Source organism: Oikopleura dioica, chromosome PAR (assembly GCF_907165135.1).
Source record: "Oikopleura dioica chromosome PAR, OKI2018_I68_1.0, whole genome shotgun sequence".
Classification (NCBI taxonomy): Eukaryota; Metazoa; Chordata; class Appendicularia; order Copelata; family Oikopleuridae; genus Oikopleura; species Oikopleura dioica.
In genome coordinates, this window is record NC_137293.1 from 2,751,209 (window position 1) to 2,775,334 (window position 24,126).

The 24,126-nt window shown below is 41.4% G+C and overlaps 6 protein-coding genes across 6 annotated transcripts; 5 read left to right on the top strand and 1 right to left on the bottom strand.

The window, feature by feature from the left end:
• The first annotated feature begins 1,425 nt into the window (after positions 1-1,425).
• On the top strand, positions 1,426-23,353 carry LOC145701209 (uncharacterized). The gene is made up of 8 exons (XM_081778436.1): positions 1,426-1,541; positions 1,612-1,866; positions 1,919-1,964; positions 2,036-2,367; positions 2,411-2,795; positions 3,011-3,273; positions 3,315-3,434; positions 23,180-23,353. Exons 1-8 carry the CDS (start codon positions 1,521-1,523, stop codon positions 23,351-23,353), a joined length of 1,596 nt encoding a protein of 531 aa, XP_081634562.1. The 5' UTR covers positions 1,426-1,520.
• On the top strand, positions 11,160-12,122 carry LOC145704864 (uncharacterized). Its single transcript, XM_081782331.1, has 3 exons — positions 11,160-11,530; positions 11,575-11,912; positions 11,953-12,122. The coding sequence occupies exons 1-3, from the start codon at positions 11,222-11,224 to the stop codon at positions 12,038-12,040; spliced, it is 735 nt and encodes a 244-aa protein (XP_081638457.1). The 5' UTR covers positions 11,160-11,221; the 3' UTR covers positions 12,041-12,122.
• Positions 12,321-13,260, top strand: LOC145704865 (phospholipase A2-like). Its single transcript, XM_081782332.1, has 3 exons — positions 12,321-12,663; positions 12,708-13,045; positions 13,088-13,260. Exons 1-3 carry the CDS (start codon positions 12,355-12,357, stop codon positions 13,173-13,175), a joined length of 735 nt encoding a protein of 244 aa, XP_081638458.1. The 5' UTR covers positions 12,321-12,354; the 3' UTR covers positions 13,176-13,260.
• Positions 13,514-19,493, top strand: LOC145704860 (myosin-6-like). The gene is made up of 4 exons (XM_081782329.1): positions 13,514-13,894; positions 13,938-19,015; positions 19,057-19,131; positions 19,179-19,493. The coding sequence occupies exons 1-4, from the start codon at positions 13,531-13,533 to the stop codon at positions 19,467-19,469; spliced, it is 5,808 nt and encodes a 1,935-aa protein (XP_081638455.1). The 5' UTR covers positions 13,514-13,530; the 3' UTR covers positions 19,470-19,493.
• LOC145704867 (uncharacterized) lies at positions 20,105-20,790 on the top strand. The gene is made up of 2 exons (XM_081782335.1): positions 20,105-20,154; positions 20,199-20,790. Exons 1-2 carry the CDS (start codon positions 20,141-20,143, stop codon positions 20,716-20,718), a joined length of 534 nt encoding a protein of 177 aa, XP_081638461.1. The 5' UTR covers positions 20,105-20,140; the 3' UTR covers positions 20,719-20,790.
• On the bottom strand, positions 20,837-22,265 carry LOC145704942 (uncharacterized). The gene is made up of 4 exons (XM_081782400.1): positions 21,422-22,265; positions 21,231-21,374; positions 21,076-21,187; positions 20,837-21,032 (listed from the first exon to the last, which is right to left on the bottom strand). Exons 1-4 carry the CDS (start codon positions 22,257-22,259, stop codon positions 20,837-20,839), a joined length of 1,290 nt encoding a protein of 429 aa, XP_081638526.1. The 5' UTR covers positions 22,260-22,265.
• Positions 23,354-24,126: the final 773 nt, after the last annotated feature.

Sequence of the window (24,126 nt, forward strand, 5' to 3'; positions counted from 1 at the left end):
AGAAGAAATCGAAAATCCAAAGTGTCAAATGAAATAACGAGTGGGCCGCTAATCCGAGAAATAAAGCGCGACTCAATCAAGAAAAGGGATGAAAGGGTGTTTGATCCACGTCAACTGTGTGTCCTTTTTAGGGGCTCATAAATCTGTTTTTCTTGTTCTTTCTTGTTATGGCTTGTAATTATGGATCAAGAGTGAATAAAGGCGCCCGGCGGCGACATTAATCATTCCCGGTGTTCTCGGCGCCGGATCGAATTTAATCCGGAAATTGAATGGAGATTATATCCAGTCTTTTTCTGAAGGAAGATCTTTATTTCATTTTTTGCTTATCACAAAGACCTTGCAAGATATACAAGTCCCAGTGCTCGACTTATTTTGCTCTATTAATTATTGAGAATTAATGTATTGAGACATTTTAAAGTTATAAATTCTCACAAAATGAAGAGTTTATTGTTTTCCCTGATTTGACGATAAAAATTAATAGCAGAATAGAAACGTTTATCAGGAGCGCATTTCAATCAGTTTTGACTTGACGATTCTCTTCCTTGATTCCATTTCCTCGATGAAAAATGAATCATGTCGAAGCCTTCGACTCGAAGCTATTGAAGAGCTTATTAGAATTTTTATGAAAGAAACAGTTATTTATTGGTCCTGTTAGTGGCAAGAAACTTACGATTGCAAATTTATTATCAATTAGATTAGAAAGTAAAACTGTATTAACATTTTATAAAAATCGGACTTATGGTTTTTCGGACGAATTTTTCTGCCGAAATAGTTTTTTTTCGAGCACTGAGTATTTGAACCCGCCAACCCAATGACTTCTCTACCAGAAAATGCATGTATCCTTGCAAGTGCGTAGTTCCTTTTAGTGGACTATTCTTTGAATATGACTTTATTTGATCTGTTGTTTACCGCTCTTGAACTCATCCAAATTATCAAGGTCAACGAGCCGGATCATTCGAAAAGAGGATCAAGACGAAGATCCAGCTCTTGAAAATTCCAAGCTTGCAAATTCGCCCTCCGGCATCTTATACACTACAATCTTTTTCTCTCTAGGGGGCCTCTTTCAATTTCAAGAGGACCATATCTTCGATACTTTATTCGATTTTCCCAGAGTTTGTTTAATTACTGATCGAATGCTTGTTCTGCCTCGATTACAGTAACCGAGCCCAGGCCGAGAGTGAATAAGCAAAAGAACGCAAAATGGAAGCTTGAAAAAGCGGTAGATCAAATATTGGGATAAAATTGACAAACCGCAGTATAATTTTTAAACAAACGGATTTGAGAAGAGAAATTTGAAAGAGGACGAACATGAGTATTCCGGCTTTTGCGGCAGCCGCGGCTTACAAGGAACTGGATATTAATTAACAAAGTGACGCCCTTATGGAAGACCATGAAATAATGCGTTTTGTATCCAGTGGCAGGCAACAGAAACGCTCCAACAAAAGAAATCCCATGTCACCTTGAACCCTGTCTTCAAAAATGACCGATTTATAACCACTCTTCTTACCGTAGCTCCTGTTATGGCCCTTTCGGTTTTGCTGGTAAGCGTCGTTTTTACCATGAGAGTCCTGAAAACATAAATTAAATCCTCTTTTTACAAACTTGATTAAGGTCATTGCGCCTGCAGGTTTCACGCCAGAAATTCTAACTTGCTCCTTGCGGACTAAAAAAGTCAACGAAACGGGCTCAACCTGCGACACTTTTCACGTCGCGGATCACAATTTCATCAATAACTACTGTTTCTCCCGAATGGCGCATTACGAAGTCGACGAATTCGGCAACGTTGATTTGGAATCAAAAACGACACTTAGGTTTTTGAAGCTTTTTCCTTATATTTTGTTGGCTTTGACGACCCTTGGAGCTTGGGTAAGTGATTTTTCTGCAGAGATAAGTGGGTAATTGATGGGCTATTCTTCAGACTGGTATTTGCTGGGAAATAACGAGCATTAAAAGAATAGGGCAAGGTAAGAAATGCAATCAGAAAATGTTGATATGCTCAAAAACGAGTTTTATATTTCCTCAAGCAAAAATTAAGCCGAATATCTGATGGACGGAATAGAAGAAGCAACAGGAGAACTTATCGCTGGCCTGAAAGCTGTGTCGAATATCTTGAACAAGCCAAAGAAAAAGATCCTCCAAGAACAAAACTTGGAGAAAAAGTCCATTTACGGAAGCATGATGTCGATCAACAAAGCAGGGCCAGAACAGAAGCAAGCGATGCGACATAATCGGCAAGCTCGAGCGTCTGTCAGACAGCGAATCGCATCGAATTTGACAAGAGAAACTTCCAAGTGTCAAGAAAAGCCGAATGGTTTGGCGAGAAAGCGATCCATTTCTGGAACTGAAGACGATCCTCTCAAGAAAAGGGCTGAATATCTTAACTGAAAATATAGCGCCCTGTTTTGTTTAGCGACAATTATTTTCGACAGCCCTTGAGAAGATTGATATCCGGATAGAAGACGAAGTGATAAGCCTAAAAGGCGACAGCCCTCAAAAACCTCCTCTCGGAACTCTGGCGATCAAAGAAGTCACTAAAAACCTCTCCTCATCCATCTACGAGTCTTTAGAAGAGCACTGGAAGAAAAACGACACTCGAGCAAAATTCATGGAATTGGAAGATCTAATGGAGGCGCGAGCTGGATCATCAGATTTTCTGACGACGATTTATTTGAATCGGGTGAACTGCTTGATTGTTAATATTGTTGCGGGAGGAGTTTTGTTCCACTGGTTTGTTTATCGAATCTTTGACTTGAACTCTTTCAATTGCTTGTTGCCGGAGTATTATCACTATCAAAGTAAGTCAGATTTTATGAATTAATGAAATATTTATGAATGAGATGAAATATTATTAATGAATACGCTTTCGACCAGGCTTGTAGCCATCGTTGAGCTGACTAGAGATTTTCAAAATATTTGAAGCATAAATTTTTAATACGAAAAGAATTTTTGATATAGTTATGGTTTTTTTATTTCCGAATTTTTATCGTCTATTCATGAGCATCATTTTTAGCTTCGAATGGTGAATTCTGGCAGACAACAAGATGTTATTTCAAGCCGCTTGGATCCTGGCTTTTGGTTTCATTCCTGACATTTACCCTCTATTGTTTCACATTCCTGCTCCAAATCTACTTTTGGTACATCAGCGTCAACAAATGGAAGAAAGCCTACACACTTATTCAATATCTGCCCATAACATGTGCCATGGCTGAGGATAGCCTATCAGATTTGCATGTTCTGATGGCGAAGATTTCCGAAAACGACGGCGCTAGAAAGGTTAGTCTCAAAATAATTCAGCGTCAAAAATAATTTCTAAGACCCTGTCAATGTGTGATAAAGTCCTTTCCGCTTTGAACAAAAGCGAACACGAAAAATTCCTGCTTGTTCTTCTCGAAGTCATCGTCTGGGGAGAAACAGATGAGAAAGTCGACGGACTCGTCAGTAAAATACTTCGCGCCAAATAGAAAAGATGCTTTCATGAAAATCCTACAAAAGTTCCTTGCTCAAAATATTCCAAGTTTCACTTCTAGCTACTTTTTGTTTTAATAAATTTTACACAAAAAAAATTTTTATCGAAGTAAGTCATTGATAACATGAGTTCGAGTTTATTGATATTTTCGGATTGCAGGAAATTTCAAGCTCTGTCGAATCTAGTTTTTGATAAATACGATGATAAAAATGCCATGAACTACCTGAGTAAAGAAACATTGCCATTTCTAGCGTGTCTGCCCGTCGGTTCAATTTCAGCTCCTTATGATTCATAGTAAATTAGTTTCACAGTATTTCTTACTGGATTCGATTTAGTCCAACAGATAGGAGAACTGATTGTTAGAGGAATCCTATCAGAGCCAAAGACTGCAGAGCATTTGTCCAATAAGATTTGAAATAGATGGTCTGAGGCTCCCTTTTTTCGAGTTTTCGACAAATAATTTTATAATCGTGAAAATTTTCAAAAACTCTTTTCGTAAAGGAGACTTCAAAGGTTTTCCCAAGTTTGACTTTGCTCGGCGCGTTGAAAGTCCCCGAAAACGGTCCTAGAATGAGAAAATTTAAGCTTTCTGCTTAAATTAAGCGTTTCATTTTCTACTTGTGATCTTGATTCCTTCAGTGATCTTGCTTTTATGACAGACAGCATAATTCAGTTGATTTCCACAATCTCGATCATCCCACTTCATCGTATTTCTATTTATTCCAAGCCACGCACAATCCTGGTTCCTCATATTGTCCGGCTGACCCGCGGACCAGGGAAGATAAGTTAGGTCTTCGCCCTTCACATTCCTCCATGTTCCCTCTTTTTCTATATCATCAGCACCTATCCAGCTTGCATGTCTACCTTCGTTCAAAAGACCTCTCAGCTTAATCCCATCATCATCATTTCTTCATAATTATTATCAGCTGAATTTTAACAAATCTTGCCTCGGGTAGCTCAAATAGGACCCATACTGATTGCATTTTGTCCTTGCCTGAGTAAAGGTCATTCCCGCAGTATCTTTTGCAATCGCAAAATCATCAGTTACGGTAAGACAAAATCCCAAATTCATGAAAAATGAGCAAGTCAAAATCATTTTTGTTCTCTTGTGACACTTTGTCAAGAGTTTTTCTACGTCGAAAAGAACCATAATGACTGCCTCATTATATTTTCTTTACATGAGGCTTATATCGCCAAATTTGTGAATCAAAGCCTTTTTAAAGAAAGAAAAAAAACAGACACAAAACATTTATTCAGTCGTAAATTCGGATTTGATTGACAAGTGGAGAAATTTCTGATTGTAACTCCGACAAATACTGTCTCATATCTTCAAACAGCTGCATTTCTTCTTTTGAATTTGTTTCAATTTGCTTCGCTTCTTTTTTCGCTGCATCTTTGAACCACTAAACATCGATCTTTATCGAGTTTCTAGCGAAGACTTACCTGAAGAAGAACATTTTCGGTATTTCTGAAGTCAACATCAGGATTGGTCTTCGTTTTCTTTAGCTCCGAAATTTGCTTATGTGGCGGCCCAAAAAGTGGAATCTTATGATCATAATGAGGTTTATCTTGATTTTTTACGAACCTGTGAATATGCGTTTTTCAAGGAGTAATTGAGCAAATCGTTGATATCAATTTCATGCGTCAAATGTAACAATGGTCCTTCATTCTTATGCGCCTCCTAAATTTTGATTGTTCACACCGAATTTTTCGCTGAATCTAGAATAAAGATACCCCTTCTTTAGATATGTCCGCGTATTTTTGCAGCGCAGCGAAGGGATCTTCCGGAGATCGTCGCATAAAAAGACTTGGTACACGTGACTTGATTTGATGAGCTTCTTGATTCGGCTCTAGAATCCTCCCTCTTGCTACTGGAATGCAAAAAATAAAACAAAATAGTAGCTTCTGCATTTTGACTTTTAGAGCATGTTCAATCAAGTGAGCAAATTGGAACGACGGTCTTATGTATATCTTATAAAGTTTTGACAGATTTATTCAGAAATGATGCACATGGATGGATATTTATACAGCGCGGTGGAGCTCACTCTCCTTCAGCATCATATCGACCTTAATAGGCGTAGATTATTGAATATTCATCATTCCATTAACACTTCGTTCCATGAGTAGTAAGTCAGACGTAAACAATAATCAGTTTTCCGATATTGATGACAGCCAAATGAACTTCAAATTTTGACTTACGCTTCGGTCAGAAAACTCTGATTTCGGCGACATTCGGGGAGTCTTAGGAAGGGTTATTCGACGATCGCTCGAGGAACTGTCTCTAGAAATTCAGTCAGCTAAACAATCTTTGAGACAAACTCACTCTAGCTTGTCGTTATTCTGGAAAGCAAGAATAACCTCTTTTTGCTTTCGAGCATGTCTTCTCTTCGCGGCTTTGTTTTGTAGGAGTATTCGATGGTCTTAAAATTTGAACTTTTTTCAAACAAAAAAAATGCTTACTTATCCATCTTCTATGCCAAAGCTTCATATTCGCCAAAAAGAAGGCCCAAACCACGACTCCAAAGAAAACAACCACCGTTCCTCCCACAATTACCCAAATCGTCGCCGCCGACAAATGTCCGATTCGGTTTTGCTCCACTGAAAAACATCTCTATTTTTGAAGGAAAAGTCTTACTGATACAAATCGAGTTGCACTCTTTTTTCTCATTAAAAAGTTTCATAAACAGCCTAATGATTTGTTTGATTAATTAATTAATAACGCCAGTAAAAATGAATAAACTGTCGAAAAATAGTCAGAACACAAATGGCTGCTGATGTAAAATCAATGGGATGCATATTCTGCTGAGCGAATTATGATGTAGCTATAAGAGGATTGGATTTACTGAAAAATACGTCAAGAGGAGCAACTTGAGTTTCTATTCAATTTTTTGTCCTTTGAAAAAAGAAGAAAATTGTCCTACTTACTGATATCTCGTTTTTCAAGCTCTCTGACTTCAGCATCATGTAGTACTTTCATCTTTTGCGAGATCTCAAAAGCACATTCGAAATTCTGACAATTGGTGTTTACCGATTTACGTGCTCGTCTAATGTTTTTCATGACGCCTCGTCAGTGTGATTTATCGATTCAGTTATAACTGACATGCTCACTAAATGGAGGTGCAATGATCTTAGACGTCTTTCAGCCCATCAATTTCTCTCGCCTATCGATTCAGTTAAAAGCCCACTTGGCTTTGTCATTATCAATAAGAGTCGAGGTCAAAGTTTTTTCAAAGGATCGATTTATTATTGGCTGGAGTCGTCGGAAAATGGAGAAAGATGGAAGGATTCTTGCTCGGATTTGTAGCAAGAGTCGTTTGAAGTTGACTGAAACATAGATAGCGATTTCGTGAAAGGAAAAGCTTACTCGCTAGTGGTTAAGGTTAGGGTTTGGGAACTCTTGACGAGGGACTCCGGGGGCGAAGCCCCTCGTTTAGGTCATAGGGGGCGGGGTGTAGCCCCTGCGTGAGGGTTAGGCTTAGATTTAGGGTTAGGGACAGCTTGAATGATAAGTTATCATTGATAACCTCCTACTATATCAAAATACCTTGTGTGAACTTGCTATGCTTGTTGTTATTCTCGCCACGGATGAAATTTCAATTTCTATGTTGCTTTCTTCTTTAGATCAAGAATGTATTTATAAACTAGTAGAATCGGTAGGCATTTAAATTAATTAAGAAAGCGTTAGCTGTCTTTATCAATAATTGATCTTTACACCCTTCTTCCCCCTCCATCTCTTGTACTGTAGCCAGGTCAAGGGAGACTTTAATCCGCGCGTTGCTTGAAATTGAGTTAGATTCTTCCGCGTCAATTTTAATAATACCTGAACTGAACGTTTCGAGTTCGAATGACTTTTTGCATTTCGGAAGCAGAGGAGACTTGAGAAGCGGTTCTCTGTATGTGCGAAATTCTAGAGTCGAAAGAGTGTAATCAACATGGACTGGAGTTCTACCGTTTTAAGGGTGTGTGGTGTTTGAAAAGCAGCCAAATTGAACAGGAAAAGAAAAGAAGAACGATCATCTAAAATATTTTTAGATTTGAAAATGGCGACAGGACTTACGATGATGGTAGAATACGCAGCAACGAAAATTGTTTCCTTCCTATTGCAATAGACAAAATCATGAGCATTCTCGTCTTTTTCTGTCGACTTCGAGATGCAGTTAGAGAAATAGTCCCTCGATGATGAAGAAGTATAGTTGTTCGATAAAATGACTTTTGAGATTAAACATTTGGGCCGAAAGTTATGAGGGGTTTCAAATGTTCAAATCTCTTCCTGAGAGAATGATGATGCTCAAGAACTTTGTCGTAATCGTGTAGCACCTTATTTTCTCCGCAGTTTTCATCATTGCTCGAACATCTTCTCGAACTTGAAGAGTAACACAAAGGGATGAGCTAATGTAGCCAGTAGATATTACTAAAATGAAAATTCAGCAAGTTATTGATTTTTCATTTTTTACCAATAACGATGAGCCTCAAAAAGAAAAATCTCTCTTCCGGATTATTACCCAAAATCGTCGTCTCCATTCCATAATAACTGATGATCGTCAATTTGATAATACAGTCGAAGATCAAAGTAATCATCTCTATCAGACTGTGCTTTGGATCGACACAGTGTTGGTACAAGAACAGAACTCGAACCAAAAGATGAACCATTGAAAGCCAGAGGATTGTGTTTCCAGTTGTTTTTGGGTTTTCGACTTCGTAAATTTGAAAATGATAACTGGTATAGTAGAAAACCACTGCGCAAACGAATTGAAACTGGACATCGAAAATTCGAAGAAAGCTGACGATTTTCTGTCTCTCTTTATGCAAAATACTCCAGCTTAGAAAAAATAATCATCATTAAAAAAGACACTTCTTGTCCTTTGATACCTTTTGACGCATAAGCTGACAGACCAAATGTAGATGAATATGTGAAGGAAGAGTGTAATTTCTCTCAAAAATAATTCTGCCATCTTTTTATTAAAATAAGGATAAAAACTAATATCGGAGAGCGTCCGGAGAGACCGGATACTCGGGTATTGATTTTCGAGAACTGGAACTTTTTCCATTTTCATGAAAAGCTCTCATCGGCACGAATTTGAAAAAGAATATCTAATGGAAATTTTAAACAAAATATTACTTTGGAAATATTACTTGGAAATTCGATATGGGCCATATCACATGGCCCTTATCATAAGAGAGATTTCGATAGATAAAAAAATTTTAGGCCATATGGATAGTCTTTCAGTAATCGAACTAAGGCCAGCTGACTTGAATTTCACAGCTGATTTTCAGCTTTTTTAGGCCCATATAAGCGGAGTTTATTGAATTTGAAACAGAATATCTTGAAATGTTTCTTTACACTCAATATATTTCTGCTGATAGTAGTTTGCACCTTACTTATTTTTAAAATGAAGCAGTTTCCACAATAGATTTTCCATGTTTGGGCGTTTTTGAATGGTATAACAAGCTCCATTACACTGCATATTGATTATTCTTTTAAATGTTCATGGGAATAAAATCTCCTTGGAAAGAATAGTTTGAATGCACTTATTTCATTTGCTACCGCGTTTGGCATGTCTTCCCGAACAAAGCTCTAGTAGTTTGAATTATGATTAATTAAAACTCACAAGCATGGATTTACACGCAGAATGTTTTAAACAACTCGTCAATGTACAAGTTAACCGTTCAATTCTGCTCACGTAATGATATTTTCAAATTCTTGTCGCGAGCCGGTTCCAAAACATTTCCAACACTGGTACGATTGATAACATAATCCGATAAAGTAGGGACTGACGTGGGCAGTATTTGTGTACGCACCAAATAGCTTGCTGGGTTCTATTTCGCGCGCTTTTTTCTAATCGCCCAGAAAGCAGCTTTGCAAATCGGACACGTAAAATCGGATGTAGCTGTTGATCGTAAGATAATCAAAAAAGTAAACATAAGAACAAGCAGAAATTAGTAAAATGCATCTCGATTTGGATGGTCAAAACAGGCTCCATCACTCAGAGTTGCAAATTTTTGAAATTTTTTTCTGAGCTGAGCTAGCTGAGCTGAGGTCGAAATTGAGCTGAGCTGAGCTGAGCTGGCTCCTTATAAAAAACAACTGAGCTGAGCTGAGCTGAGCTGGTTTTTTTCAAAAAAATTGAGCTGAGCTGAGCTGAGCTGGGGCATATTTGAAAATTTTTGAGCTGAGCTGAGCTGAGCTGACGATCTCTCAAACTGAGCTAGCTGAGCTGAGCTGACCATAATTTTTATGCTGAGCTAGCTGAGCTAGCTGAGCTGAGCTGAGCTGAGCTGAGAAAGCTGATTTTTATTTACTATAAAAAATGGCAAAAAAATGCGTTGAAGCGAATTTCAACCTTCTTGAGTAGATGGACAAGGAGCCCCTGCCCTCACACACCCCTTGACCAGCATCTCACTCGCAACATAGCACTTTTTTGACATAAAAAAATTTATTCTGTCATTTAACAATAAGGAATCCTCCAAAATATTATACAGTGGTATCATTTATGTGGATGAGCCAATGTTTCAACCTTCTAGCGTAGATGGACAGGGAGCCCCTGCCCTCGCACACCCCTAGACCAGTCTCTCACATTCGCAATCACATATTTACCATCTGTACTTTATTATTTTTTATTGGAAGCCCTTTTTTATTTAATTTCTCTCTTGTTTCAAAGAAAACTCAAATTATTTCTATCTAAAATTGACCAACAGGAAAGCATGAATAGAAAATACGTCGAAGTTTTTGAAATAAAGACCAATCAAAAGTGGTTCGATCTTTGTCAGCTCAATAGACTGAGCTGAGCTGAGCTAGCTGAGCTGAGATTAAAATTGAGCTAGCTGAGCTGAGCTGGCTCTCTTCGAAGAACCATTGAGCTGAGCTAGCTGAGCTGAGGTCAAATTGAGCTGAGCTGAGCTGAGCTGACCCTCACCTCAAAATTGCTGAGCTGAGCTGAGCTGAGCTGTAGCTCAGCTAGCTCAGATAGCTCAGCTCAGCTAGCTCACAAAATTTGCAACTCTGCCATCACTTGAAAATCCCAATGAACTTGCTCAAGATCATCTTTCGATGAAATTTCGAGGATTTTCTGGACTATGATATTCCAAACATCCTATTTACCATCGATCACGTGATGAACTCACTTCACTGAAAAACGTAAAAAGTTTTCTAGACAAGAGAAGGGTATTTCCAAGTTGTTCAAAAATTTTGAAAAAATCTCTAGAAAAGACATTATTGTGAGGCCTAATTGAATCATTTCATCAGTCTTCGACTTTTGAAAGTCCGAGCGAAGCAAATATAAGGTGAGTTTTAGAGACTTTGTCTAACGTAGAGATTTGACATTCAATTCTTTAGATTTTAGAGAAAGACATCAACGAGTATGTCCTGAGAAGACTGATCCTGATCCTTGAAATGGGATCAAAGAGATCAGAATATGAGCAGCTAAAAAGCTTGTCGCCTTCTTTTATTTGAAACCATTATCAATGAAATAAAAACAAATCTCGATCAAAAAATTGTCGCATGGGATTCATTGCAGCAAGAAAGATGAATAGACATTTCTTAACAAGTACTTCAATGAAGTTCATTTAGCTATGTTTAGCATTCAGACATTGCAAGCGCGTTTTGAGCATCCTGGTCGTTTGGATATTATTTTGGTTGATGAATAAAATTAATCGTGGCGCGCCACCACCGCCCTTTATAATCCAGCTTCATTTTCATTTCCGCATCAAACTTCGATAAGAAGTCAAAGTCAACAGCACTTTCCAAGAGTCCAAAAAATGAAGCTTTTTGCCTTTTTCGCCGCCGCCACTCTCGCCGAGATAGAAGACGACACCTGCTACTCAAACGGTGAGGAGGTCTCCTGCAGCAATCTCGCCAGAACCGGGGGTCGAAGCATCGCTGTTTCGACCGAAGAGAGTTCTGAACGAAGATATACTGATTTGAAGGCGATCGCGGACAAAGTGTGGAAACTCAACGGACTCGCTGGAAAGAACAAATTCGATGAGAGAAAGTACTGGGCTTACGGCTGCCATTGCTACCTTCTCGGTGATCGACCCCTCTCTGAAATGGGCACTGGAGCTCCCAAGGTGAGAAAACGATAGTAGACCCTATTTTCAACATAAGCTTTCAGGACGAGCTCGACAACAAGTGCAAAGCCTACAAAGATTGCCAAAAGTGCGTCCGAGACAAGCACGGTGACCAGTGCATCGGTGAATTCGTCAAGTACACCTGGAAGTATGCTTCAAAACGAGGCCGATTTGAGGGCATCAACAACGAGGGTTCCTGCGAGCGAGAGCTCTTCCAGTGCGATCTCAAATTCGCCCAAGACACCTTCACCGCGATGAACGTCTTCAGCGAGGACAACCACTTCTTCTGGGGCGGCTTCGACAACCGAGACCCCGACAACTGCCCCTCCAACGGAGGCATTCCAGTCGAGCACCAGTGCTGCGGCGGTTATGATCGAGAATAGTGAGTCATTTTCCCTCCCTTCATGTTCTAGCAATTTTAGCCACTGGATCGGACTCAACAAGAAGAAATGCTGTCCGGCTTCTGATGGAAATAGCGGTGTTGTGACGGATCTTACTGAAGAGTGCTAAGACCCGAAGAATAACTGTATTCTCTTTGTTCAAATGAATGTTCATTTGTGTAAATTTGAAAAATAAACTCATCTTTTTATAATACTTTGTCTTTCTTCTGCTTTCAAGAAAAAAGTCTCCTCAAAAAATCATAATCTTGACGAAAAACAAGCGATTTTTCGAAATCCTCTTATCAAACAATCGCACCAGCGCGGTAAAATCCCCTCTCGCGCGCCCTCAAACAATTCTAGAACTCTCCATAAAATCTCCATCGCTCAATTAGTGCTCCATCAAACTTCGATAAGAAGTCCAAGCCTAAAACAAAAAGACGAGAAATGAAGCTTTTCGCTTACCTCGCTGCCCTCGCTGTCGCTGAAGAGATCAAAGACGACACTTGCTACTCAAATGGTGAGGAAGTCCCATGCTCTGCTCTTGCTCGATCTCGAAATCCGACTGAGGTGGATCGAAGCGTCTCTGGTGAGCGAAGATATGCTGATTTGAAGGCAATCGCGAAGAAAATCTGGGGCGTCAACGGACTGAAAGGCAAATACAAGTTCGACGAGCGAAAATACTGGGCCTACGGTTGCCACTGCTACCTTCTTGGCGACCGACCACTCAGCGAAATGGGCACTGGAGCACCAAAGGTAAATTTTGAGATGTTAATTGTTTCCTTATTTTCTCTTCCCAGGATGCTCTTGACAACAAGTGCAAAGCCTACAAAGACTGCCAAAAGTGCGTCCGGGAAAAGCACGGCGATACCTGCATCGGAGAATTCACGAAATACACCTGGAAGTATTCTGGAAAGCGTGGTGCGTTCGAATCTGTGAATACTGAGGGTTCCTGCGAGCGTGAACTCTTCCAATGCGATCTTCAATTTGCCAAGGATACCTTTGCCGAGAAGGATATCTTCAGCGATGAATACCACTTCTTCTGGGGCGGATTTGACAACCGAGATCCTGACAACTGCCCCTCCAACGGTGGTATCCCAGTCGAACATGAGTGCTGCGGTGGTTACGATCGAGAATAGTAACTTTTTCCTTCTCGGAATATTTTTAATCGCAATTTTAGCCATTGGATCGGACTCAATAAGAAGAAGTGCTGCCCAGCTTCAAATGGCTATTCCGGAGTCGTTGTCGATAAAGACGAATCATGCTGAAAAATAATGCTCAATCGCGATGATTTATCCTTATCGCAAAAGCATTTCTGTCCTCTGTATATTCGGATGTAATAAAGATCTTGTTCTTTTTGTAAAACATCTCTTGTACCATGCGTGTTGGGTTTTATGTTTCCACTGACTGGACTTCCTCAACCGTGTTGGTGACTATTTTTTCCAGCAAGTGTCAATTTTTAACAACTCCCGCGCCGCATCCTTTGCGAGTTCCTTACAACCTGTTCTGGGCCGAGCCAGCTGTTCGGGGGTACTAATCTCTCCTCGGAATAAAAGAGGATGCTGTTTCCTCTTTTCCCCAGTCCTTGGAGAGATAGAATCTTTTTTTATCTAGCCTGCAAAAATGGCGTTATACGATCCCGAGGCTGCGGGAAACGCCGCCCAGTACCTCCGACTCAAGCCCGAGGAACTTCTCGAGATCCGTAATGCTCCTTTTATCGGCCGAGATGCCGTCTGGGTTCCTAACAAAGAGCTTGGATATGTCAAAGGTGTCGTCCAAGGCCCTGGTGATAAACCCGGAACGAAAAAGGTGCAGTATGGAAAGGAAAACAAGGTGAAGGACTTTCCTGAAGAGCAAGTCGAGCCGCAAAATCCGCCAAAGTATGAGCTCCTCGAAGATATGGCTAACATGACTTATCTCTCCGAGGCTACTGTCATCAACAACCTGAACACTCGATATGAGAGATTCATGATTTACACCTACTCAGGTAAAACTTTCATCTCGCTCTGTAAATTAACGATTTGACCTAGGTTTGTTCTGTGTCACCGTCAATCCGTACAAATGGCTTCCCGTCTACGACAATCATGTGGTCGGCTGCTACAAGGGCAAGCGACGAGATGAGATGCCCCCTCATGTCTTCTCTGTCTCCGACAACGCTTACAACAACATGATCATGAATCGCCACAACCAATCGATGCTCATCACAGGCGAGTCTGGAGCCGGCAAAACCGTCAACACCAAACGAGTCATCCAGTACTTCGCGATCGTCGCCGCCCTTGGCGCTGACAAAGACGCACCTTCTGATTCCGGAAAGAAGGGAACTCTAGAAGATCAGATCGTCGCCGCCAATCCTGCGATGGAAGCCTTCGGTAACGCGAAAACCACGCGAAATGACAACTCATCCCGTTTTGGTAAATTTATTCGAATTCACTTCGGCCTTACTGGAAAACTCGCTTCTGGAGATATTGACACATATTTGCTCGAAAAATCACGAGTCATTTTCCAGATGAAGGCTGAACGAGATTTCCACATCTTCTACCAAATCTGTTCCGGCGGCAAACCTGAAATCAACGAGCTTCTTGTTGTCTCCAACGATCCGACAGAGTACAAATACTGCTCTCAAGGTGAAGTCAAGGTCAAATCCATCAACGATTCAGAAGAACTCAACGCTACCGATGAATCATTTGATATTCTCGGCTTCACTCAAGAAGAAAAAAATGCGATCTACATGATCACTGGCTCTATCATGCACTCTGGAAACATGCTCTTCAAGCAAAAACCGCGAGAAGAACAAGCTGAGCCTGATGGAACTGAGCACGCTGACAAGGCTTGCTACTTGATGGGCATCAATTCCAACGAGTACCTCAAAGCTTTTTGCAGCCCGAGAGTCAAAGTCGGCTCGGAGTACGTAACCAAGGGTCAAACTGTTGACCAAGTCTACTATGGACTCGGTGCTCTCTGCAAAGCTATCTTCGAGAAGCTCTTCAACTGGCTTGTCGGCGTCGTCAACCGAGCTCTTGCTACGAATCTCCCTCGAAACTTCTTCATCGGTATTCTCGACATTGCCGGATTCGAAATTTTTGACAAAAACACCTTCGAACAGCTTTGCATCAATTACACAAACGAGCGGCTCCAGCAGTTTTTCAACCACCACATGTTCATTCTCGAACAGGAAGAGTACAAGCGAGAAGGAATCGACTGGGTCTTCATCGATTTCGGAATGGATCTTCAAGCTTGCATCGACTTGATTGAAAAGCCTCTCGGTATCATGTCCATCTTGGAGGAAGAATGCATGTTTCCCAAAGCTACCGATATGACTTACAAGGACAAACTCTACCAAACTCATCTCGGCAAAAATCCCAACTTCATGAAACCTCGACCTGGAGTCAAGCGAGTCTTTGAGGCTCATTTCGAACTAAAGCACTACGCTGGAATCGTCGGCTACAACGTTATTGACTGGCTCACTAAAAACAAGGATCCCCTTAACAACTCTGTCGTTGCGTTGCTGAAAAAGTCAAGCCAGAAGGTGATGCACGAAATTTGGTCAACTTACATGTCTGCTGAAGATGCCATGGACCAGAAAAAAGCCGGAAAAGGTGGAAAACGGCAGAAAGGTGGTTCGTTCCAGACTGTTTCTGCTCTTCATCGAGAATCTCTCAACCGGCTGATTACAAATTTGAAATCGACTGAGCCTCACTTTGTACGCTGCATCATCCCGAACGAGATCAAAAAGCCTGGCTACATGGATAACAACTTGGTCCTCCATCAGCTGCGATGTAACGGTGTGTTGGAAGGCATTCGAATCTGTCGAAAGGGCTTTCCTTCGCGAGTTGTCTACAATGAGTTTCTTCAGCGATACAAGATTCTCAACCCAAGCGTGGTTACTGAGGATGAGCTTGATTCCAAGAAAATTTCTTCAAAGCTGATGAAAGACTTACCGATTTCCGTCGACAACTACAAGTTCGGCCACACCAAACTCTTCTTCAAAGCTGGTATCATCGGTCAGTTGGAAGACTTGCGAGACGATCGAGTTGCTGCCATCCTTACATCGATTCAAACCGAGATGCGATACAGACTGGCGCTCAAGACCTACCAGAAAATGGTGGAACGACGCGATGCGTTGGATACAATCCAGTCGAACATTCGCGCGTTCATGTATCTCAAAGACTGGGAGTGGATGAAGATCATCTTCAAGATCAAACCACTCATTTCTCAGGCCGAGGATCAAAAAGCCCTCCAAAACCTCGAAAAAGAATTCGACGAGGTCAAGGCAAAGCTCGAAAAAGAAAAGAAGCGACGAGTCGAGCTCGAAGAACTTGAAATCAAAGTTCGCCAAGAGAAAAATGACCTGGAAGATCGACTCAAGGGGCAAAATGAACTTTTGAACGAAGCCGAAGAGCGATGCGAAGCGCTAATCGAGCAAAAGATTGAGATCGATGGCCGTCTTCGGGAACTGCAGGAGCGACTTGAGGATGAAGAAGAAATGAACAATGAAATGGTCGCGAAAAAGCGAAAACTCGAAGATGAGACTTCCGAGTTGAAAAAAGACATTGATGAAATCGAAGTCGCCCTGGCAAAGATCGAGAAAGAAAAACATGCGACCGAGAATAAACTGAAAAATCTCCAGGAAGAACAGCAACTTCTTGATGAAAAAATTCTCGGTTATCAAAAAGAGATCAAGGGTATTTCAGAAGCGGCAAAGGCAGCCTTGGCAGACTTGCAAGTTGAGGAAGAGAAAGTCACTTCTATGACGAGAATGAAAGCGAAGCTCGAGGCCCAAGTCGACGATCTAGAAATCACACTCGATAACGAGAAGAAGACGCGTCAAGACATGGAGCGAGCAAAGAGAAAGCTCGAAGGTGACATTCGATTGGCTCAAGAAAACATCATGGATCTAGAAACCGACAAGCAAGGTCACGAGGAAGCGCTCAAAAAGGCCGAATTCGACATCAGCCAGAACAACATGAAATTCGAAGACGAGCAAAACAACTCATCAAGCTTGCAGAAGAAAATCAAAGAGCTCCAAGGGCGCGTTGAGGAAATCGAAGAAGAGCTAGAATCCGAGCGAAATGGGCGAGCACGCTCTGAGAAAACCAAGAACGATCTGTCTCGCGAACTTGAGGAGCTTTCTGAAAGACTCGAAGAAGCTGGCGGAGCGACTCAAGCACAAGCGGAGCTCAACAAGCGCCGCGACGCAGAAGTCATCAAGGCCCGAAGAGCCATTGAAGAGCAAAACCTGGGCCACGAAACGGCGATGAATCTGCTGCGAAAGAAACAGGGCGATCAGAGCGTATCACTCAATGAAACTGCCGAGGGTCTTGTCCGAACAAAACAAAAGCTTGAAAAGGAAAAGTCTGAAATGCGAACGGAAATTGATGACATGCAAAGCAATGTCGAGCAGTTGACCAAGTCCAAGTTAAACTTTGAGAGGCAGATTCGATCCTACGAGGAAAACAAGAGTGACGTCGGTACAAAGTACGAAGCCAACAAGCGAATCTTGTCCGAACTCGCCATTGAGAAAACCAAGCGAGACAAGGAGGTTGCTGATTTGAAGCGGCGAATTGAAGAACTCGACGCGAACAACAGCCAGATTCTCCGATCCAAGTCTAACAGCCAACAGCAACTTGATGATCTCAAGCGAAATTTGGACGAAGAGCAAAAGGCGAAGGCCGCTCTTGCCCAAGAGCTTGCCAACCAGAAGAGAGATAATGACATGCTCCGAGAACAGATCGAAGACGAGCAAGAAGGAAAATCTGAAGTTGGCCGAACTCTTGGAAAATCCAACAACGAAGTCAATGTCTGGCGAAACAAGTACGAGGTTGACGCGATTCAGCGAACGGAAGAACTGGAAGAGGCGAAGAAAAAACTCGTTGGAAAGGTTCAAACTTCTGAGGAACATTTGGAAACGATCCAGGCGAAGGCCGCTTCTCTCGAAAAGACAAAGATCCGACTTTTGGGAGAGGTAGAAGACCTGACTGCTGAATTAGAGCGAGCTCAGGCGCACGCGGCTAATTTGGACAAAAAGCAACGTAACTTTGATAAACTTCTCGCCGAACACAAGTGCAAGATTGAAGAGCTTACTGTGGACCTAGCTGCTGCGCAAAAAGAACTGCGAGAAAACGACGGTGAATTATTCACGCTGAAGAACGCCACCGACGAGGCACTTGATCAACTTGAATCTGCTCGACGAGAGAAAAAGATTCTCGAGGAAGAAGTCGCCGACGCTCAAGATCAACTCCACGAAGCTCAAAAGGTCATTCACGAGCTTGAAAAGTCCAAACGAGCCAGCGACTCTCGTCGAACAACTCTCCAGACTCAAATTGAAGAGTGCGAGGCTCAAATTGAAGCGGAAGAAAACAAAGTTATCCGGCTGCAAGTAGAACTCAACCAGCGCAAACAAGAACTCGATCGAAAATGTGCCGAAAAAGACGAAGAAGCTGACAATGTACGCCGCAATGGTCAAAGAACCATCGAAACTCTTCAGGCGCAGCTTGATTCTGAGATCAAAGCTCGAGGCGAAGCCGTTCGCCAGCGAAAGAAAATGGAAACTGACTACTCCGATCTGGAAATTCAGCAGAAAAATGCCGCGCGACAAGCCGACGAGGCTCATCGAAACATCAAAACACTCCAGCAAGACCTCAAAGAAAAACTCAACAAGCTTGATGATGTCTCCCGAGCGCAAGAAGATCTGACTGAAAACTTGGCCGTCAGCGAGCGGCGCATCCAGCTTCAATCTGCCGAGATCGACGAGTTGAGAGCCGTGGTTGAGCAAGCTGAGCGAACTCGAAAACAAGCGGAGTCTGAACTTCTTGAGACCAGCGAGCGAGCTTCCATGCTTCACGTTCAAAACACCGCCCTTATCAACCAGAAAAAGAAGGTCGAGCAGAGTCTTGACGTCTTGCGAACTGAGGCTGAGGAAACTATGACCGCTGCAATCGAAACTGAGGATAAGGCGAAGCAGGCGCTAACCGAGGCAGCTATCATGGCCGAAGAACTCCGAAAAGAACAAGATCAGGTCAACCATCTCCATCGAATGAAAAAGAACATGGAAACACAAGTCAAGGAGCTGCAGCACCGACTTGATGAAGCTGAGCAGGTTATGCTCAAGGTGAGATTTATAAATCATCCGATTCTGATCTGATTTTCAAGGGCGGAAAACGACTGGTCAAGAAGATGGAAAGCAAGGTCTCCGAACTTGAGTCGGAGCTTGAAACCGAAACAAAGGTAAGTGTCAAAATGAAACGAATAAATGTATTTTCAATCTTTTCTAGAAAAACGCCGAGGTTATCAAAGCCCAGCGCAAGATCGACCGACGACTCAAAGAAGTAATTTACCAAGCTGAAGAAGACAAAAAGTCCGTCAACCGACTCCAGGATCTCGTCGACAAGCTCACTGCTAAGTCCAAGAACTACAAGGTCCAAGCCGAAGAAGCCGAAGAAAATGCCTCGATCAACCTCGGACGATACCGAAAGATCCAGCACGAGGTTGATGAAGCTCGAGAGCGAGCCGAGATTGCTGAGAATAATCTCAACAAGATTCGACTTCAGCACACTTCTAAATAATTATTTCTTACTTTCTTTAATAAATATCGCGTTTCTTGAATCAAGAAAAAATTTCGTCTCTTCTGTAAAAAAACTGATAATTTGCATCTCATTCCGCAAAACATGTTGAATTTTGAGTGTTCTCTCTTCATTTTAGGGAGAAATTCGAGAGTAAGGTACTTACTTCGGTCGTTCTAAAAGGCTTTTCGCACGAACATCAACCTACAATTTGGAACCTCTTGCTTTATAAAGAGGCGTCTTGCTGTTCTTGTATTTAGATCTTGTTCACGAAGGCAGAAATCAGCGGAAAATGAAGTTATTTTAAATAACTTATTTACTAAATACCTAAGGTAATTTACATCAGCTTTAAGCTGGCTAAGAATTTAGAAGATCACTTTTACCTCTTTTCTAACATTGAAATGAGTATTTTTTACAAACAACAATTGCATGGTGAAAATACTCTGGATTGCTTTTTTTGTTTTAGAAAAAGCTGCTTACATGACTGGCTTTCTATCATGCTTCCGCAACAAAAACTTGTTACGAGAGATAATTTGTAATCCAAAACGACGATTAATTCATAAAAATAACTAGATGGCGCCTTTTTGCTTTAGAAGGAACTCTTTATAAAGAACTCTTTTTCCTCTGCCCGCATTTTAATTTCAACAAGAGAACCAAGAGACTGATTTCAAATAATGAAAATTTTCAGGTAATTTTGAAAGATATATTTTTTTCTTCATTAATTGAGCCTAGGGCCTGTCCTATTTTGACGGCTGCACTTGCTGTGAGATTTGAATTCGGGGGACAAGGTTACAATCAGCTCGACGCTAAGGCAAGATGCGAGGAGCGTGGTGGCACACTGCCCTATTTCAACAACGAAGCCGAATACGAGCAATACCTGGAAGCCTACTACGAGGACAGTCCAAAGTGGAACAGACGAGTTTGGCTTGGCTACGAGCGAGTTCCTGGAACTGATACGTTCGTAGCTCCAAACGGCCAAACGGAGAATTTATTCTTCGATTGGCATTCGGGCGAGCCAAATAATGCAAACTACAACGGAGGAACGCATATTAACCCAACCTTCGCACCTCCGAAAGACCCCGATGCACCTTGGGGGACCAAAAAGCAAAGAAATAAATGGCCAAAGGGGGAGAATTGCGTTGAAATTTCTTCTTGGGGCCGCAATAAAAGAGGCATGGGAACCTACAAGATGAACGACAACAACTGTAGAAGACCCCGCTACTTTCTCTGCAGATTCGAAGACGAAGTTTAAGTCGTCAGAAATGCTCGATTTCTCCGATAATTATGCAAAATCATAAATAATCGTTTCACCTAACAGAATTAATAAAAATACAAATGAAAATTAATTTTGTGATTTTTTATTTAATAATTTAATCCGCAAGGTCTTTCGCTGCTCGAATGCATTTTATGCATTCTATCAGTTTTAAGAAGAGCTCTCCAATTTGAGTGAATAGTACTAGACTAGCTCGGACCCATTCGTCGGGATGCCATGATTCTTCTCCATCGTTTACGATATCATTAAGCGTCTTCCATAGGAGAATAACGATTGTAAAAACGATGAAAGCACTATAAAAAGTCAATTGCGGATTGTTGTGGTTTTTCAGCCTACCAGAGGAAACAGCAGTACCACTCCAGGGGCATGATCCACATTCCGATAAAAGTGCAAGGAAAGAGCAGGATGCAGAAGATTATCGCTACTCGTTTTTGTGCCTTCAGTGGGTCTTTAAGAATTTATTAAAGAGAGTGAAGATAACTCATTTTTACCTCTCTTGCAGAGTGTGAGAAGCAATCCGATACCAATGACCACCAAAATGATTAAAATAGCAACGAGCATACTTCCGGCGGCTCGACCAACGCATCTGTCAGCAAGGGTGCATGAACCAAGGGGCTGTCCCCAACACGCGTACTCTTAATTATTTAAATTCAATTAAAAGCCTCTTTATTTCATCACATACTCTCTTGCTTTCTGATCTCCTTGTGGCAATAGACTTTCTTTCCGTTTACTTTTATATAGCCACCAAGTGCCCAAAGATTCGCAGCGACCGCATAAGCAAGTGACATAATTGTTGTCCAGGTAAGTAATGTGATGATATTACAGGGACGTTGTTTGGTTAACGTGTCTGATAGATAGATTACTCCACCAACGACTGGCATGAGCGGAATGAAGAAGTAGTACATCCATTTTTGGTAGTAGTAGATGTTGTAGGCAATGTTGTAGTCGAAGAGGAAAAGAAAAGTGAAGCCCATCATGACTGTCATCATGAGAAAGACTGACATGAGCACTTTCATGGTGAAGGAGCGTCTTGATACCTCGTCGAAGCCTACTGCTTCAATTTCGTGCTCGCTTTCTTCTTCACATTTTTCAAGATCTTCTTCGTTTTCTTCCTCTTCTGGCTCCTCTTCCTCTTCGCATATCTCTTGCTCCTCTGGTTCTGGTTCCGGCTCTTCTTCTTTCTTTTCTTCTACTGGAGGTGCTGGAGCGGCTGGTGGAGCAACGATGATTACTGTTGGAGGTAGAGCTACTGGCTGCGGATGATATTGAGGTGGCGCAACGGGATGATATTGGGGAGGAGGAGGCGGTGGCTGAGGATACGGTTGTGTTTGAGGATAAGCTGGTTGTTGATGCTCTGGGTAGGGATTTGGCAAAGTTGGAGGAGGAACTGGAGCCGGAATTGGCACTGGCTCCGGAATCGGGACTGGCACTGGGTCTGGGAGAGGAAGTGGCTCTGCAATCGGGGCCACATCCTCTGGTTTGACGACATTTATCTCAACGGAGATTTTGTTCGACTTCATCACGAAAAACTTTTTTGTTTCTGGCGTGAGAATCCCTCGATCTTTGGAATATATGCAGTTCTTCGAGGACGGTCATATTTGGCAAGCAGTAAATGGACGTTCGTTACCTAGTTTCGGCATTGGAAATTTATCTTGGAAATGATGACTTGGTGATTTTCCTACTCTTTCCTACTGGAAAAGATAGAAAGAATCTGAAATTCGTCACTTTGAAAGGGAAAATGATGACTTTTATTAATGAAAATCTGCAAAAACAAAAAAAACTATTTGCTTATTTATCATTTATTTCAACAAAACAACAGTCAAAAAGGCGGAGCTATAAATTGAACATTACAATTCTTCTATCTGTCGGACTCCAATTCTCTTCCGCCGAAGAAATATTCGGACTCAGCAAAACATCTTTTCTGTAACCGAATATCTTCATCAGGACTTTGCATCTTGCTTCAATTTGCGAAATCTCCGTGGCATTGAATTTCTCAGCGTCGAGCCCTTTTTTCCAGCCGTCAAAAAGCTCGGCTTCTGTTTTTCCTTTGTTGATACTAAAGAAGGATTTTCTTACTTATAAGATTGTTAACACAAGATCTTAAAATATAACAACTTAACAATTTTCCAATCTCTCCTGAATGTGTTGCTTCATAAAACTTTTCAACAAACTCTTTGCTCATCTCGACATCAAGCTTCTTATAAATCTGGGCTGTCAGTTCAGCCGGAAATCTGGATATATCTTCATAGCGAACAAAAATGACATTTTGAGCAATTTTGGAATCAAGGAAGAAATCAAGTGTTTTTTCGCAATCGTCGAATACTTTCTCGACAGTCTGCTCGGCCTTGTAAAAACTCCTTAATTTTCGCCTTGATAAGAGCATGCTTCTTGGATCCCGGACGAGTCGGATGATTTTCAAATTGATTTTTGGCTTCAATAGGTGATAAAGATCCTCCGGACCGTCCAGACGAAATTCTTTTATTGCGACGCCTTTTTTCTCGCCGCAGAACCGGATAAGTTTTTCTTTTCCTACTTCGGTTTTAAACGGGTCGGAGCAGTTTTTGCACCACATCTTTGCTTCTTGACAAAACGGCGGGCTGCAAAGCGTTTCTGAACCGAGCCAATGGCCAATAGTGTGAGAAAATTGAACACGATCTTTTGGGTTGTTTTTGCGATTTCTTGGCACTTGACAACTGTAGGCTTCCTCGAGGATTTCTCGGCGTTCTGTTAGACTTCCGGTTAGAGGCTCGAAATACTTTCATTATGGCTTTGAAGGGGTAAGATAATTTAAGAAAGAGATTTATAAAAAGCCTTTCATAAAGAAAATCGGGATTCTGGTCAAAAATTGAGCCAAGAAACGAAGACCCAGAACGGAAGGAAGCTGAAATATAAATATTCTTTCTTAAAGTTCGCTCATCCACCATAAACCCCGTCGAAGAGATGATGAAGTCAGAGATCTCTTTTGTTTTCCAAGAATACAATCCAATAAAAGGTATCTTTCAAAGATTTGAAATTTCTCTTGAAAAAAATGTCTCAATACTGTTCAAATCAATTCCAAAAGAAACATAAAAAGAAAACAATGTTCAGACGTCATTTCTCGAAGTGCGACAATCTTTGATGCTAATCGACAGAAATGTTGGCAAAAAATGGCAGCTTTTATAGCTAAGTTAACTGTCTCTGAACTGCGGACATAAACCAGGATGAATAAAAAATAATTTAAGGTAAAGTAAGCATGACGGTCAAATATGGGCGACGTTTTTCAAGAATGGTTCTCTGGAAGTTTGATTTTTGCCTGACCAACTTGAACTCTCTTACGCTTCGATATGAATTCGATTTTCTCTATCATAATTTTTTTGATATGACCAGTACTCCGAAAAATCATTTTTC